The sequence below is a fragment of the Symphalangus syndactylus genome, chromosome 1 (assembly GCF_028878055.3).
Source record: "Symphalangus syndactylus isolate Jambi chromosome 1, NHGRI_mSymSyn1-v2.1_pri, whole genome shotgun sequence".
Classification (NCBI taxonomy): Eukaryota; Metazoa; Chordata; class Mammalia; order Primates; family Hylobatidae; genus Symphalangus; species Symphalangus syndactylus.
The window spans coordinates 97,568,903-97,585,833 of NC_072423.2; the positions used below are offsets into that span (position 1 = coordinate 97,568,903).

The 16,931-nt window shown below is 58.7% G+C and overlaps 1 protein-coding gene and 1 long non-coding RNA gene across 3 annotated transcripts; one reads left to right on the forward strand and one right to left on the reverse strand.

Annotated features, from left to right (window-relative positions):
• Nucleotides 1–1,229: 1,229 nt before the first annotated feature.
• MRGPRF (MAS related GPR family member F) lies at nucleotides 1,230–14,433 on the reverse strand. 2 transcript variants are annotated; one of them, XM_055271006.2, is made up of 3 exons: nucleotides 13,816–14,433; nucleotides 10,593–10,696; nucleotides 1,230–7,028 (listed from the first exon to the last, which is right to left on the reverse strand). In XM_055271006.2, the coding sequence occupies exons 2-3, from the start codon at nucleotides 10,638–10,640 to the stop codon at nucleotides 6,045–6,047; spliced, it is 1,032 nt and encodes a 343-aa protein (XP_055126981.1). In that variant the 5' UTR covers nucleotides 10,641–10,696; nucleotides 13,816–14,433; the 3' UTR covers nucleotides 1,230–6,044. The 2 variants fall into 2 exon arrangements, with proteins under 2 accessions (XP_055126981.1, XP_055126991.1); XM_055271016.2 differs by lacking the exon at nucleotides 13,816–14,433 and adding an exon at nucleotides 10,827–11,851.
• Nucleotides 11,962–13,803, forward strand: LOC129478871 (uncharacterized). The gene is made up of 3 exons (XR_008656487.2): nucleotides 11,962–12,415; nucleotides 12,752–12,827; nucleotides 13,152–13,803. It is a non-coding gene; the product is annotated as an uncharacterized lncRNA (long non-coding RNA).
• Nucleotides 14,434–16,931: the final 2,498 nt, after the last annotated feature.

Sequence of the window (16,931 nt, forward strand, 5' to 3'; positions counted from 1 at the left end):
TCCAATCTGATTGGAGTCCTGATAAGAGGAGGTGAGGACACAGATAGGCACAGAGGGACCACCCTCTGAGAACACAGGGAGAAGGCAGCCGTCTGCAAGCCAAGGAGAGACGCCTCAGGAGGAACCGGCCCTGCCACACCTTGATTTTGGATTTCTGGACTCCAGGACTGAGAGAAAGTAAATTTCTGTTGTTGAAGTGCCCCCGCCAGTCTGTGGTATTGGTGAATTGGTGATAGCATCCCCAGAAAGTACTACAAGTACCTTTCAAAGAGGAGGTGTTTGTGGCTCTGATGGAGGGCGGCGTGAACAGCACCCAGGGCATGGGCTCGGAGCCGGGGAGGCAGGCCCTGCGGTTGACTTTGGTCATCTCTCTTCTGTGGGGAAGGAAGGCATTTTATGTTGTAAATTACACAGCTACAGATTTTGGGTGGGACCATTTAAAAATCATACATAGGAAAGAAGTGGGCATGTAGAGGGTGGACTGAGGGGAGGAACGTGGCCAACACCTGCTGTTTGCCTGCCAATTTATTTATTTATTTATTTATTTATTTATTTATTTATTTATTTGAGACAGAGTCTCACTCTGTCACCTAGGCTGGAGTGCAGTGGCGTGATCTCAGCTCACTGCATCCTCCGCCTCCCAGGTTCAAGTGATTCTCCTGCTTCAGCCTTCTGAGTAGTGGGGATTACAGGCACCCGCCACCACACCTGGCTAATTTTTGTATTTTTAGTAGAGATGGGGTTTCTCCATATTGGCCAGGCTGGTCTCGAACTCCTGACCTTAAGTGATCCACCCACCTCGGCCTCCCAGAATACTGGGATTACAGACGTGAGCCACTGCGCCCGGCCATGCCTGCCAGTTTTACCTTGGGCGCACCTCTTCCCAGTTTTCAGTCCACTGGACTTAGATGGGGCAACTGTCACCCCGTCCCCCGTCCCTGCCTCCAGCTCCTGGGAGGGGGCGTGCCCCTGGCCTGGCCAGTGTGCTTGATATCAGGACTTCAGCTGGAATCCCAGGAAGTGGGTGCTCTTTCTGCTGGGATTGCAGAAGTTGTAGAAGATAAACCGAGAACTGCTGCTTACCTGCCATTTAGTTTTTCCATTGAGAATAAATGGAACACAGACCAAAGTAGGGATGAAAACAGGGAAAAGAGAAGTGGCCTAGCGAACTCATTTGTGGCCCTGGATCCAGCTGTGTCTGAAGCCAGAATCACTCCTGGAATTTTCTGAGTATGTGAGTCAGTAAACTCCCTTAAATACACACATACCTCCCACCTACCCCACATGCCAAAGCTAGATTAACCCGGGGTTTCTGTTACTTGCCACCCAGCACCCTGTCTGATATGGTGTAAAAGTCTACCTGGGACACTAATCTACAGTGGCATAAAAGCAGAGATGGGTGGTCCACCCAGGTGGGGGCAGGGGTGTGCCCGAGGCTGGACCGACTGCCCAGTGGTGCCAGGGAACTTTGGGGGGATGATGGAAGCGTTTTTTCTGCAGGGATGGAAACATTCTGATGACATGGGCACATAAACATTTGTCCAAGATAATTAAACTGTATATTAAATGGGTCAGTTTTATTTTATGTAAATTAGGTCTCAATTCAATTAATTAAAAAGATGTTTAAAAAAATCTGCCTGAGCGGGGGAGCCTCCTCTTGCATGCCAGGAGACTTGGCGCTGGCACTCTGACTCACCCGCGCAGAGTTTTCCATGAGTTTTGATTTTGTGAACTGTGCCCTGTTGTTTTCAAGTTCTCCAGCTGTCAAGCCCCTACTGGCTTAAAAGGGAATGTTTTTGCACTTGTACTCTCAGTGGTTTTGGTTTGGGACGATCTCTGCAATGTGTTTGCCCAGCTTTTTGGCCTTGTCACCAGCCCGTCGAAGGGCACATTTCCCAGGCCTGGTCATCTCCCTGTATACCGAGGGGCCGGACCATATGTGGACCCTCATTTCCCTGCCCTACCTTCTAGATGAGGCCCTGGTTCTTGGGGAGGAAGGATGGTCCTGGCTGAGGATTCTGAGCCAAGCTGTGCAGATGTGACAAGATCCTGGGGGCTTAAAAATCCTGGCATAAAATATAAAATTCAAGTTATCTGAAAACGACAACTGGCAGGGGATCCGGGAAAGCTCGGTGGATGCCGGAGAGGCGTTCCATTTTCCTTTTGTGAAGACGGGAGACAGAGACGGGAGAGGCGTCGGTGTTCAGGCCGTTTGCTGAGTGTCCGCTGAGCACCTCGTTCCCAGTCCCCACTTTGATTCAGGCGCCCACAGCCTGAAACTGAGCTGTTTCTTCCATTGGTCTCCACAGAGTGTGGACAGGTCTCAATGGCCCATCTGGGTTATCCTAGGGCTGTGATGGGCATGTCCAGGCCACTCCATGTGTCTCCCCGGAACCCCAGCTTCCAGTGCTTTGCAGATGGGAGATGGAAGGTCAGAGACCAGAGCCCCCAGGGCAACAGGAAGGCCATTGTGGGGAGTCCCTGGATGGTGATGTGGGCCTCAAGCCAGGGCCGTCCACCAGCGTGACTGACCTTGGATGAGAAACTCCATTCATGAGCCCCCACTTCCACAGCTGGGGCTGACAGTATGGGCCGTGTAGCCCTGCATGGACAGTCAACAGAAAACCCACATGCAGCTCTTGGCCAGCACCCACTGCCCATAGTATGTCCGCGAACAGCGGATCGGTGCTGGGGACAAACCACCACAGGCACATCCCTTCTGCAGTGGCCACTCTGCTCCCTGCCCTGAACGCCTGACCAGGGCAATCAGGCACACTGGCTGCCACCCCAGGCCACTGCACCAACTCCTGGAGGTCAGTGCTGTAGCTGACTTATCCAAGGAAACTGAGGCACAGCAAGACTGAGGTCCCATGGCCTTATAGGTGGCAGCCCTCTGCCTCCCTGAGGCTTGCTCTTGATTTTCCAAATTTGGCCTTGCTTATCCCTTGTATAATCTAAAAGAGCAGTTTATTTTTATAGAAATGGTAGCAGGAAGCATGGAAAAGTGGAGAGTTCTGCACTGCCTGATGCGCCCACCCCTGCCCCTTCACCCCACCCTTCCCACATACCACATGGTTGTTACTAAGTCGGCTTTGTAACATCCAGGGCAGCCTAGACGCTCTGGTCCCACGCCCCACTCTCCATTCTGTGACCTGCTGTGGATCCTTTTCCCAGAGCTGTGGGGTGGAAATCTCCGCAGCCCCCGGCTCCTCCCAAGCCCACTTTAATAATTAAATACCAAAGGAAGGAGGAGGAAAGTGGTGGACAGCGGGCAGTTCCCGCTCATCTAATCATCGGTGCAGTCTCCCTCCATTAGCACAGAGAACGAGGTGGTCCAGGGAGGTGTGGGAATCCTCCTGGGGCTTTGCGGGGGGATGGAGGGAAAGAAAGCTTGTCCCCTAGCAAGACTGCAAAGACCTGCACCTGAGAAGGGCCACAGGTTGGGGGAGGCCCAGTTCCTGGGGTTCACCTCTGCCCCTCCCGCCTTAGGATCCATCAGGGCAGATGCCTCCTCCTAGAGTCGGACCCAGCCTGTTCTTGACCTCCAGGCCCTGCTACTGGGTGAGGCTGTCCACCCCCTCACAGGCCCTGGGCTCTGAGCTGTTGCAGCTGTACCCAGGCAGGGAGGCCCCTTCCTTCTAGGTCAGCAGCTCCCCACGAGGGCTCAGGGCTGGAGTCCTGGGGTGGGGACTCCTAAGGAAGAGGTGAATTCCCAGGAACTGGGATGCTCTGGGCCCTGAGGAGGAGACGGGACACCAGATGGATCCCCCCGGCTGCCTTCAGGACAGGGACGTGCTTCTGCCCACTTGGGTAGCTAGGATGACCATGCTGGTGGGAGCTTTCGCCACTGGACGAGGTCCCAGCCCTGCCTCCTGGTGTGTCTGCTCAAGGCCCCACCTGGCTTCTCTGAGTAGCTGGAAATGACCTGTTGGACGTTGTGGTCTCCAGCTCTGCTCTTCTGGGATCCTCTGACCAGCGCTGGGGAGGGCGGGACTTGGAGGATGGCAGGGCTTGTTCTGGGCACTGGGAGGGAGCGGGTGGGGATATGCAACCTTCATCACCTAGAGGTCCTGGAACCACGACATCTGGGCCACATGAGATCCCCTCTTTTCATAGAATGGTGGCCTTGCGGAGAGGACCCGACCAGGATTATTAGAAAGAGGAGCATGGAGGAGCAGTGGGCTGAGTGGGCGGGAGGGCAGTGGAGGTCAGGTTGGCTGGGCAGTGGATCATCAGGGACACAGAACTGGGGGGTCAACCCACCGAGGGTTGGACCACTTCACCAGGGGCAGGCCGAGCAGGCTCCAGAGCCTGCAGTTAGAAGGCCAGGTTCCAGGCGGCTGGGTGGGTGAGCCTGGCGGTACTGCCCACGCCTCTACTCATTCCCACCTGGAGCTCGGCGTGCTGCCCATCTGCCTGCTCCTGGCACTGCTCTGCAGACGAGGGGCCCAGCTCTGTCCGCCACGTTTCCTGACTGGGGGCACCAACACCTCTGCCCTGATCTCTCTCCATGGGTGAGATCAGGGTGAGCAGGCTTACCTTAAGGCTTGTCTCAAAGGAGCCAGGGTCCTAGGCTGCACACCAGGAACCCAGGATGGGGCCCTTCTGGGGGCTGACCAGAGGCAAAAGGGCCAGGCAGGAACCCTTCTAGCATGGCCCTGGCTGGGCTGTCATCTGGGAGGGCTCCCAGCCTATTGCTGGGCTATAGAGAGGTGTCTGCGCACGGGGAGGCTGGCTCAGGGAGCTCAAGGCAGAGAGGGGCATCCTGAACGGGGGCAACAGGAGGGGCAGCAACCCACTTCACAGAGCCTCCGGCGGACACAGGCAGGACTACGGTGGCCAGCCCAGGGCCTGGCATGGAGGAGGTGAGAACTGTGGCTCCCAGAGGCCGTGGGGGCCTCTGAGCTGAGAAGGGGCACTGGGATACGCTGGCACAGGACAGCCTGGCTGGCCACGGCTCCCTCTGGCAGGGAGTGGACAAGCCACAGAAGCGGGAACACGGGTGTGTGCAGACTCAGCCCCAGGAGGAGGCCTGAGAGCAGAGGCAAAGAGCAAAGTGTGTGGGAGAGCTGGTGGGGGGGTGCCACCCGTCCCGGGACTCTGTGCCCTTGGGCGTCCTCACTGTGGGAAACAGAGACCCAGGGTAGGACCGTGGGCATGAAGCCTTCCTGGCTGCAAGTTATAAAATGTTTATTGATATACATTTTGTCTTTTATAAAACTTCCGTTGGCTACATTGGGCCACTGTGCACCACAGTGCCAGTCCCCAGGTGGCCAGGGTGGAGCCAGTGTCCACTTTCAGGTGGGGGCTGGAGCCAAGAGGCTGTCCAGGAGCTGCCCAGCAGGTCCTCATGGCCTGTGGGATACCTCGAGTGCTCCCGGAGGCAGCCTAGGACTGGCTGGTCCCGGAGTCAGAAAAGGCAGGTCAACTACCCAAGGCGGCCAAAGGTCCTTCCTGTCTCCAGAGCCTTGACATAACCAGAAATCCCCCCATCAAAGTCACCAGATGACTTGACGGGGGGAAGGGAAGTTGTTTGCAGGAAGACTTAGCTACAAGGCATGCGAACCAGAACCTTCTTCCAGACACCATTTCCTTCAAATTTGCTCACCGATAATGCCTTGAGAGGATCAAATTTCCAGAACAGTCCTGAATGGCAGGGATGAGGCTGCTGGACTGGTGCTGGCTGGGACACGGTTAAGGAGGGCTGACCCAAGAGGCAGAGGTGGCTGGGTGACGACCCCCTCTCCTTTACCGACCAGCCTGGGGCAAGGAGGGGCCCCACCACCTGGGGGCAACTTCTGTACAAGGGGTCTCTAGGGGAGCAGAATGGGTGCGGGAGCTGGGCAGGTGCCACAGGGTCTGTTTGCAGGTGGCTGCCCAGTCTCCCAGCCACCCCTGGAGCCCCCAGCCCAGGGAGGAGGCCCGAGGAGAGGAAACAGATCTTTTCTTCTCCTGTATGGACTCAGAGGCAGGTGCCCATTCCTGTCCCAGGGAGAAGGGTCTTGGAGGCTGCTTCCTGCCCGTCTCCTCCAGGCGCTGGGGTCTCAGGAGGCGTTCCCCGGGGGACACTGCATCTCCATGGTGACTGTGTTGGGCGTGCTGCCCCCGGCCTCCCCCAGCTCAGCGCCGTCCCGCAGGGCCCGCTGGAAGACCACCCTGAGCGGCTCCCACAGCCGCTGCGACTTGTCCCTCCCGGCCAGGAAGTAGACGACGGGCTTGGCGCTGCTGTTGATGCAGATGCACAGGTCAGTGACGTACTCGGGGAAGGGGGCCGGGATCTGGAAGACCCAGAAGAGGAACCAGTCGATCCCTAAGTAGATGGAGGACACCAGGAAGACGGACACCATGGCCAGGATGACGTGGTTGAGCTTGGCAGAGCGCTGGCGGCGTCGGGCCCGGCACTCCACGTGCAGGATGAGGGCCAGGCAGGGCAGCACCATAAGCGGGCAGCAGAGCAGGAACAGGAGGATGCCCAGGAAGATGTCCATGTGCCTGCAGGCCGCGCCGGGGGCGCCGCGGCCCAGGAACACGCAGAAGTAGTTGTGCAGGCAGGTGACCAGGAGGGACAGGACCCACAGCAGGGCGCACACCACGGCCGACAGGCGCTTGGGCCGCCGGCGCCAGTACCAGGCGGGGAAGATGACCGAGGCGCAGCGCTCGGTGCTGACGGCCGGCAGGAGGCTCACGCCGGTGAGGAACATGCAGAGCCCCAGGACCCGGCACACGCTGCGGATGTAGTCGGCAAACGTGCCCAGGAAGCCCCCCGTGTTCAGGATGGAGAACACCGCCTTGCTGAAGAGGTAGCCCACATCGGCGCTGGCCAGGTGCAGGAAGTAGATGGAGAAGGGGTTCCTCTTGATGGAGAAGCCGAAAAACCAGAGGACCAGCCCGTTGCCCACCAGGCCACACAGGCAGAGGAGCAGGAAGATGTAGTTCATGACGGCCGGAGGCGGCAGCATCGTGATCTGCTCGATGGTCAGGAAGCCCCGGCTGTAGAGTTCCGGGGCCTCGCTCATGCCGGGGCACATCTGCGCAGGTGCAGAGGGAGACACCTGTGATGCCGGCTGGCCCCCACCCACAGACCTGCACCTGGGTCCCTGCGTGGGGGGGGGGTCCCAATTACGGACTTGGGGCAGGGAGAGGGTCTGTAGGGCAGTGGCTGTGGAGCAGCTAACTGGCTGCAACTCTATCCTCAAACGCCCCTGACCCCACCTGATGTTAACTCTCTGTCCCAGAGTCTAGAGCTAGCAGCACAGAATGGCGCCTATAGGAGTGGAGGTAACACCAGTGCCCAGGAAGGGTGCCAGGCTGCCCACCGGTCAGAGTAGACTGTCCAAAAAATGTCAAGTCGCACAACAAACTGCAGAGCCTTTCCTTTTTTTTTTTTTGAGACGGAGTCTCACTCTGTTGCTCAGACTGGAGTGCAGTGGCGTGATCTCGGCTCATTGCAACCTCTGCCTCCCGGGTTCAAGCGATTCTCCTGCCTCAGCCTCCTGAGCAGCTGGGGCTACAGGCTTGTGCCACCACACCCGGCTAATTTTTGTATTTTCAGTAGAGATGGGGCTTCGCCATGTTGGCCAGGATGGTCTCGAACTCCTGACCTCAAGTGATCCACCTGCCTCCCAAAGTGCTGGGATTATAGGCATGAGTCACCACGCCCCGCTGAGCCTTTCCATTTTTAAGAAGAGCAAAGAGACATGACTCCTAAACATAGTGTTAGAATCCTGGATTATATGCTGGATCTCAACAGCTGCTGGAAAGGATATTGTTGGGACCACTGGGGAAATGTGAGTATGGACGGTGCAGAGATAATGGCATTGCATCGCCGTTGCAGCTTTTGAATGTGACAATGTACCGTGGCTATGCACATTTTCACTATGTGGCTACGGGAATGTCCTTGTTCTTAGAAGATACAGGCTATTTCAGCATCAAGGACTTGGTGTCTGCAATTTACTTTCATTTGTTTGTTTTTGAGACAGAGTCTCGCTTTGTCAGGCTAGAGTGCAGTGGCGCGATCTTGGCTCACTACAGCCTCCGCCTCCCAGGTTCAAGCAATTCTCCTGCCTCAGGCTCCCACGTAGCTGGGACTACAGGCACGCACCGCCATGCCCAGCTAATTTTTGTATTTTTAGTAGAGATGGGGTTTCACCATGTTGGCCAGACTGGTCTCGATCTCTTGACCTCAGGTGATCCGCCCATCTTGGCCTCCCAAAATGCTGGGATTATAGGCGTGAGCCACCGCGCCCAGCCTTGCAATTTGCTTTCAAATCGTTCTGGGAAAAAAAGTCTGCCAAGAGATAGAGAGAAAGCACTTGTGGTGAAGGGTTAACGATGACTTGAGCTGAGTGAAGTATTGGTGGGCATTGTACTATTCTTGCAAAGTCTTGCAGTGTTACAAAAAACATGAAACTATTTGAAGAAATAAAATCACTTGTAAGTTACATTAAAAAAAAAAAAAAAAGAGTGGATCTCGGCCTTCCCTGGAGCCGAACCCTGTCCTCTAGTGGGATGGGAGGTGGCTCCCTGATGAGCCAGGGTTGCCCCTGGGGTTTCCAGATTGTGGGAAAGTCCAGGGGGGTCCCTGGGGTGGAGGAGAGGCAGCAGCTATTTATCAAGCTGCAGGGAAGCATTTCACTGCTTTAACTGTTGATGTGGCTGTAAGAGTGCATCCCAGCTGAGTATCGGTCCTGCCCTCAGGGTCTAGGCTTGTGTATAAATGCATGCAGGTGGGCCAGGTGCAAGGAACAGGTGAGAGGGAGCACAGCGGCAAACCCGAGAGCCCCTCTCTTGAGCGAAGCGGGCAGCCTGCTGTGCTCCAGCCGGTGGGGACCAGGGGTTGGGTGGGCTGGAGTGGCTGATCGTCCTCCCCCGCTCCCTGGAGAAGCCTGAACTCTAGACTGGAATGTGGAACACCCGATCTTTAAATGTTAACATTTAAACACGCTATGCGGGCCAAACAACCCATCTATCTATAGGCTGGCTTCAGCCCTCCGGCAGTCTTCTCCGACCTCTCCTCCCAGAGGGAAAGGCTGCCTGCCTGGAGAATGGTCACTTCCCTTCCCACATCCAGCATCTCCCCGCAAAGGCTGGTTTCTGTTCCCACTGCTCAGGGCTCCCTAACAAACAAAAGACAAGGTTATGAAGGCAGGATCCATTCTGCCACCTTCAGATGACTCCCAGCTTTGGTGGAACGCTGGGTCCTGAGAGACTCTTCTCTGGGTTGGACACCCCGTTGCAAAGGGAGGGACCTCCTAGCCTGCTCAGGTCAAGGGGAATCTGAAAACAGGACTGAAGGTGTTGGTAAAACTCTGGAGAGACTCTGTGAGGTCAGCGCAAGCACTGTAAGGGGGCCCTGCTCCCTCCCTGTCATTCTCTAAATACATTTATCGGCTCAACCCCTCTGTCTGCCAGTCTGTTTGCCCCGAATCCCAATCCTTAGCTTCTCTTTCCTGTGGGGGACCTGGACACTCTTCTGGGCTGGGGAACTAGACTGTAGGATCTGGTGCCCAAACAGGCCCAAGAGGACCAGCTCAGGTGCTGGGAAGGAGCTGGGCTTCAGGGGGCTGGATGGAGGCGGTCAGCTTACTCAGTGCCTCTTGCATGCATGCACGCTGGAAAAAGTCTGCAATCCCCTCCTCAGAGTCAGAGGGCGAGGCCGGGTGAGTCACTGGGCGTGTAGCTGCCGTGACCAGCCGCATACCGCCTTGTAAAATGCCTGCTCTGGAGCCCGGCCCCACCCTGAGCTCTGCCTTTGCGCTGGGAGTTTCTGCAGACTGCCCCACCCCACCCACCAGTCCAACCTCTGCCTCCTGCGGCCGCCACTCCACAGCAGTCACTACGGGGAGGAGGGAGAGGGCCCAAGAGTGTGGGGGCGAGATCCCAGGGGCTGGGCTGGAGTCCCCACTCTGCTCCTGACCTAGAGGCTGATCCCAGTCAAGTTACTACCTGGGTGTAAGCCTCAGTTTCCTCAAATGCAGAAGAGGATGGATAGGAATTCAAGAGATCCTTCCAAGTTGAGAGCGAAGGAAATCCCAGACTTTTCAAGGGATTCAGAGAAGTAGGGGACTAGGTTGGCTGAGGGCAGGACGAGGGTCAGCCTGGAGGGGTTGTCAGAGTCTCAGGATGGGTGACTCATGACTAATGGACCCTGGCCTGGGGCAACACTCTCGGGGTGGCCCAGGACCCTCAAGGCTCCATGGAGCACATGACATCAGGGCCACCTTGGAGTCAGCGTCCCAGGGCTTCCTGGCCCGCCTGGCTGTAGTGAGTAGCTGACTGCCCCACCTCTGCAGGGAAGAGATGAAACCAGACCTTGCAAGGATGCTACAAGGCGACCGCAGTGTCAGCACAGCGAGGGACCTTGAGGGTGTCCAGTCCTGGTGCTTGTCTTACTGATGAGGACAGGAGGGTAGGAGGGTCCAGGGAACTTGTGCCCGGCCACATAGCCCCGAGGAGCCCACTGCCCACTGTGGGTCCAGAGCTGGAAAGTGGGGCCAGGAACGGGGGATGGGGGACGAGATGCTGGGCTGGGTCTGCCACTCCCACCCACACCCATCTGGGCAGGACCAGGGCCCTCCGCCTGTGGCACTTACCTTGTTCCTGTTGCCGGGATGGGACTCCCAGGAGCAGTTTCCCGCCATCTCCAGGCCTGGCACGTCTGGGCCCCTGCTGGCAGCTCACCAGTCTGCACACCCACCTGGCAGAAGCCCAGAGAGAGGGTGGATGAGGGCAGCAGGGACCACTCCCCTTCCTGGACCCCCGTGCCTAGGCCCCCAAGGCCTGTGGCTCACAGCCGTCACCTTAGAGGAAAGGCAATCACCCCATACCCTCAGCGGCAGGAGCATTGTGGGACTGTCCTGGTGAGATTCTGAAGGTCACCCCTGGGGCACAGCCCCCTTTTGCCTGTGGACTCCACGTCAGCCTCACCACAGCTCACTGGAAAAGAAGCCCTCTCCTTTCCTTCTTCTTGTGAGAGTTCTGGAGCCAGGCTGCTTTTGCAGACATACATTTATTTACCCACACACATTTTTGGGGCACTTCCTTTGTGCCCTGCCTGGTGTAGGACAGGGGCTTCCCAGCAATCGGTCCCAGAAGGAGGAGCAGGGGAAGAGGGATCATTTCTGGCAGGGGGTACCTGCTGGAGGAGGGGGGCTCTGGCTGAGCAGGGGTATGTAACATGCTAAGGCATCTGGCCTTTCCCCTACATGTGCCTGGGAGGCAGGACAGCCCGGTCATCAGCATCACTGTCACCACCACTTATCCTGCCAGCCCGCCTACACCCATCATCTGGTTTGGTCCTCATGACCAGCTATGGGCCAGGTATCCTCATGCCCCTTTGATGGGCGCTCCTGGGCTTAGAGGGCGAGGTCATCTGCCCAAAGGCCCACCCATAGCCACTCCGTGCCCTGCAGCCTTGCAGATTTGTGTTTCGAGCAGCTGCCGTAGGGAGGGGCTGCTGGCATAGGGAGGGGAAGCTGTACCCACCCTAAGGCTGCCAATGGGAGGCCTGGGGAGGGGGAGACCCTGCTGGAGGCTGGTCCACCTTGGCCGGCCAGACCTCATGGGTCTGCCTACCTTGGGTCCTCTGGAATTGATCTCTGTTCCCCAACCTGAGCTTCCCCCCTTGGAGGAAGCTTCTCCCCGTGGAGCCCTGTCCCTCTTCCCCGCAGGGAAGCACCTATTACTACTCCCTGCTGTACTGGGGGGTAAACTGAGGCTGTGAGCGGAGAAGGGCCTTGCTGGGCACAGCCCGGGTCGCAGGCTGCCGGGCCCCTCCTCTCCCAAAAGGAGAGCTAGGCAGCCCGCTCGGCTCAGCTCCCCGGAAATTCTTTTCTCTGCGCCGCGCGGGTCCGCCCGGCCTCAGCCAGCCACGTGCCCCCGCCCGCCGCCCACTCCTCCCGCCAGGGGGCGGGCCGTACCCCTGGCCTCCGCGCCCACCATTGGCTGGAAGAGGTGGCCGTCTGCGCGTGTGGCCCGCCCCCTCTTTAACCCTTGGCCTTCCGGAGCTGGTGGCGCAAGTGTGGCCCCAGGGGCCGCTCCCAGGACCCTTCCCACCAGTGGCCTGGCTCCCCTCGGCCCCGCGCAGCCAGACCGCGCCGCTCTGCGCCTTCAAAGGGCGTTTGCGGGTACCTGTGCCTGGTCTACGGGTGACCCAGCCTGGGGTCTTCGGGCTGTCCCAGGGTGGGGGCACCTTGTGTGCCGGAGTGAGCCAGTGCATTGTGATGTGTGTGCAGTGGGCTTGCAGATGGCTGGTGCTGCGACCTGTGTGTCTTTAGTTTCCCTCCTTGGACTCCAGTTGGGTCATTGTCCCATTGCCACAGACAGGCTGTACCTTCTCCACGCTCTGGGGCCTGTCCGAGCTTTCCTGTCTTGCAACCCCAGACCCATCACCTGCCCTCAACCTTCCAGGCGCCTGGTAAGAGCCCCCCAAGCTCTCTCCATTGCCCCTACTCTTTTTGGTGGCCCTTCTGGACACCCACCACCCCTAGGTCTGGGCCCCCAGCCTTATTTCCAGAGATGTCCTGACTTACAGGAGCCTCACCCATTCACCCTGGCCAGGCTAGACCCCAGTCACACCAACTAGTGCCCCAAAGGCAGTGGGCTGGGCCCCCCCTATGCTGCAGGTGGGCATGCAGTGGGGGCCCCCAGCTCCCCTCCCTACCATCTGCGTCCCTCCATTATGTGGGTGTCCCTGTGCATTTGTCCTTGTCCTGCCAGGGACAACCTGAAAAGCGATTTCACTCATGCACAGAAAGATCCAGAAGCCAGTGGACCCCAGATGGGCCATATTAAAGGACATGTGTGTGACACGTGGATGGGGCGTGCATGTGAGTACATGTGTACGTGTGTTCCTCTGGGTGGGATCTGGGCTATGACAGAACTAGTTTCCACTGAAGCTGACCCAAAAAGCTGCCAGCGCAGCTCACACCTGACCCTCCCCTCGGAGCAAGCCCAAGGGTGGCCTGGCCACCTGTCAGCCTCCTGCAGCCTTGCCCGCAGGAAGCTCCTCCTCTCCCTTCACCTCATCCCACCATGACCCAGCCCTGATGCCGCTGGGGCTGTCCCAGCCCCTCTCCTTAGCCGCTTGGGCCGCCATCAGAGGGGCCTGTCTCGCTCCCCCAGACACAGAGCCTCTGTTTTCCTCACTCCAGGCCTGGAGTCCCCTGCTTAACAGCTTGGATTGAAGAGGCTTGTCTGGGGGGACTGAGACCTTGCAGATCATTCCAGGAGCCGCCTCCTTCCAAGGCCAACAGCTTCATCAGGCTGCTGGCCTGGGAGAAGGTGGGACTGCAGTTGCCCAACATCCTGCGGCTGCCCACACAGACACCCCGTGTGCACCCCAGGGCTGAGAGCAGAGGGAGCCATCTCCCTGTGTGTAGGACACTGCCTGGTGGGTGTTCCCTTCCAGCCCCTCTAGAATGCATGCTTGAATGGCCAGTGAGGCTGGGGGAGGGACCAAGGGGGACCCCTCACCCCCAGCAGCACAGAGCAGGAACTGGACAGTGGGGCTGGGGGTGAGGCCAGCTGGGAGGGGTCAGGTCCTGCCACGGGAGGGGGACTTTTAAAGTTCCTCCATGGTCCCGGAACCCTGGAGCCTCAGGAGTGGCAGGGGAGCTTCTCCGGTGAGTGACAGCCTCTCTGGGGTCTCAGGGCTCCCTGCCTGGGGCCTTAGGATTTCTGGGAGCTGCCTGCCCTGACAGCGTCCACCTCTCTGTCCCGACAGTGCCCGCGTCATTTTCCTTCCCTGCCTGGCCCTCACCCTGCAGCCCCGGTTGTTGGAACACCCTCCCCTGGACCCTGGGCCCCTAGAGCTACCTGCAGCTGTCCTGATCCACGGAGGCCTCCTTTGGTGGAGGGCTCTTCCTGTGACTCCCGCCTCCGGCCGGCCGACCCGCCGGGGCAGCAGGCCAGCGCCGAGCGCGGCCCGGAGCCTTGGAAAATGCGAGCTCAGAGTAGAGCCCTCTCCTGCTGGAAGAGATGGCTTTGGAAGCAGAACCCGCCCCAAACCCAATTCCTGGCCCGGCAGGAGGGGGAGGGGGAGGGGAGTAGGAGGAGGGGCTGAGCAGGGATGAGGCTTCAGGAAGGAATGCCCCACTCAGGAGCCCCCCCAGAGCCCCACTGGGATCTCATCTCTCCGCCTGGTGACGTCACGTTGGCCCGAGCACTGCAGCCCGAGTCCAGCTGTTCATCTCCCTCGCATTCTGCTGCTCGGCAAGGCTGCCCAGGAGAGGGAGCACCGGCTGTACGCTTGCCTGGTGCCTTTGGTCTGCCCCCAGTGGGCATTTCGGGGCAGGCTGGCCCAGGAGGGGCTAGTCCCCACCCCGTTGTTTTAATTTACTCAGGGGTGATACAGAGCAGTGGGTGGCAGCAGGGCGAGGGCTCCATGGAGGGGCAGCGCAGAACTGGCAGAGGTGGTCAGCACCGCCCAAGCGGCACCCCTCCCCCTTCCCACCCCGGACTCGGCCTGGGCCCTCTGGGGGCTTATGGAACCAGGAATTCCCTTTTCCCCAGCCCTAATAGCAATCAGATGGCGCAAGTGGAAAATCACGGCGCTCGGCGAGCAAGCTGGAAATTGGCGGGCTGTGGTGCCTGGTGCCTGTGCTGCTTGGCGGGAGGATGAGTCAGGCCCCCCTTCCCCACTGAGCCCCTGGAGGCAGGGCGGGGGGGTCCTGGAACACATTCATGCCTGGGGCACTGAGCATCGGTAGGGGTGGGGGTGCAGAGTGGGGGGTGCAGGAGCCAGCAGGGTAGCCAGGAGGAGGAGGTGATGAGAGGGCTCCCCTCCTGCCCTGGGCCAACTTTCTCAAGGTCCAGGAAACCCGAGGGAATTCTGAGCTTTCCCTGCAGGAGCGTAGTGCCCAGACTGGGAGAGATTTGCCTCTGTGGGCATCTTGAAGGGAAACGAGAAGCGGAGCTGCCCCTGCACCTGCACTGGGAGCTGCCTGCCTCCTGCTTGTCCTGCCCATGTGTGAACCTCAGTGTGGAAGAGGGAGTCTCGCACTGCTCCCTGCACGGCCCATCTGGCCTCCTAGGGTCCGTTTTTCAGGGATGGGGTGAGGACAGGACTCTGGGATCCTGGAGGCTCACGGGCCATGCCTGAGGCTGAGAGAGAGGCTGGAGGCAGCAGGCAGGGTGGTAACCCGTCCCCTCCTCTCCAGGGCAGCCAGCTGGGGCCCAGCTGGAATGCTTGTTTACATGGGGAGGCCGGGGGAGGCTGAATCCCGGCAAGTTCCAAGTGTAATTGCGTTTGGACACTTAAAAGGAATTGTGTGAAGTGGGCAGAGGCTCTGAAGTCCACCGCCTTATTTGGTATGGAAATTTGTTTCTCTCAAAATAAGCGAGGGGCGCTTGTAAACGGGAAGGTCGTCCTGGCCTGGGTTTGTGGAGTCTCGTTACCGTGGGCTTGGTGTGTCCGGCTACTCTGGCGCAGTACCGCAGACTAGGGGCTTATCGGCGCAGGCGTTTGTTTCCCACGGCTCCAGGGGCTGGAAGGCCAAGATCAAGGCACCCACAGATTCAGCGTCTGGTGAGGACCCAGCCTCTCACTGAGTCCCCATGTGGTGACCCCTTTCAGGCAGGCGAAGGAGCTTGATGGGGCCTCTTTTACTCGGGCATTAATGCCATTATGAGGCCCCACCCTCATAACCTGCTCATCTCCCAAACGCCCCACCTCACACAGGAGATTAGATGTCAACATATGAATTCAGGGCAGTGGGGCAGCAGGGCAGGGGCCAGGGAGTGAGGCCACAAACGTGCAGTCTCTAGCAGCCACCCTGGGGGTCTCTCCCCACCCCCTGGGGAAGTGGTGGGCTGTGTGTGTTGGGGGGATGCCCAGAGGCCCAGTGCAAGGAGTTCCCGTGCTGCCTCCAGGCTTGGGTGACCTTGGACAGTTTCCTTCCCACCGGAAACCTTGGTTTCCTCAGCTGTCAGATGGGAAAAGATAATGACCCACAGGGTTACGGCAAGGAGGGATCGGATGCCAGGAGGAAGAGCTCTTCATGCACCTCAGCAACGCCGCTCCCTGCTCCAGGTGTCCCGCTGGTGCCATTCCCTCCCTGTAAGGCTCAGGGCTCTGGCTGATGCTGAGAATGGGGCATGGTCCCTGCTCGTCCAGCCTTCACTTTCTAAACAGCCACCACTTGCCGTCAGGAGTCCTCCCCTGCCCCTCCCAGTAGAACCTTGTTTTTAATCATCCCTTGCTAAGGGCCTTGTGGTCCTACGCCTCTCCCCATGTCCCCTCCTGAGGGTGCAGGCCCGGACCCTCCTCTGTTGGGGGGATCCTTGGGGGAAGGAGGCCGGTTCTGGACAGAGATGTCTCCCTGCCAGGTGCTTCTGTGGCTTATGGTTGCCTTGCTGCTCCCTGGACAAGGGGGTGGGTGTGGACCAGCCCTCGTGGCCCCTCTGCAGCTAGCACCATCCTCAGTAAAGACTACAGGTATTTCCTGAGCACCTGCTGGGTGCCAGGCACTGTGCTCTGTGCTGATGAATAGGACAGGCAAGGTCCCTGCCCTCCAGGAGCTGATGTCCAACAGAGAGGCAGACTAGGTCAAAGGAAACACAGTAAAATGCACCTGTGATGAAGAAGGGGTGCAGGACCATTCGGCTGGTGTGGTAGCTCACGCCTGTAATCCTAGCACTTTGGGAGGTTGAGGCAGGTGGATTGACTGAGCTCAGGAGTTCGAGACCAGCCTGGCCAACATCATGAAACCCCGCTTATACTAAAAATACAAAAAATTAGCTGGGCTGGTGGCACACACCTGTAGTCCCAGCTACTTGGGAGGCTGAGGCATAAGAATCACTTGAACCCGGCCGGGTGCGGTGGCTCACGCTTGTAATCCCAGCACTTTGGGAGGCCGAGGCGGGCGGATCACAAGGTCAGGAGATCGAGCCCATGGTGAAACCCCGTCTCTACTAAAAATACAAAAAAAAAT

Excerpts from the sequence above, each read along its gene's own strand:
- MRGPRF (XM_055271006.2), bottom strand. The coding sequence starts at position 10,640 with ATGGCGGGAAACTGCTCCTGGGAGTCCCATCCCGGCAACAGGAACAAG. Across the intron at positions 7,029-10,592 it reads ATCCCGGCAACAGGAACAAG|ATGTGCCCCGGCATGAGCGA; the intron begins GTAAGTGCCACA and ends GCACCTGCGCAG.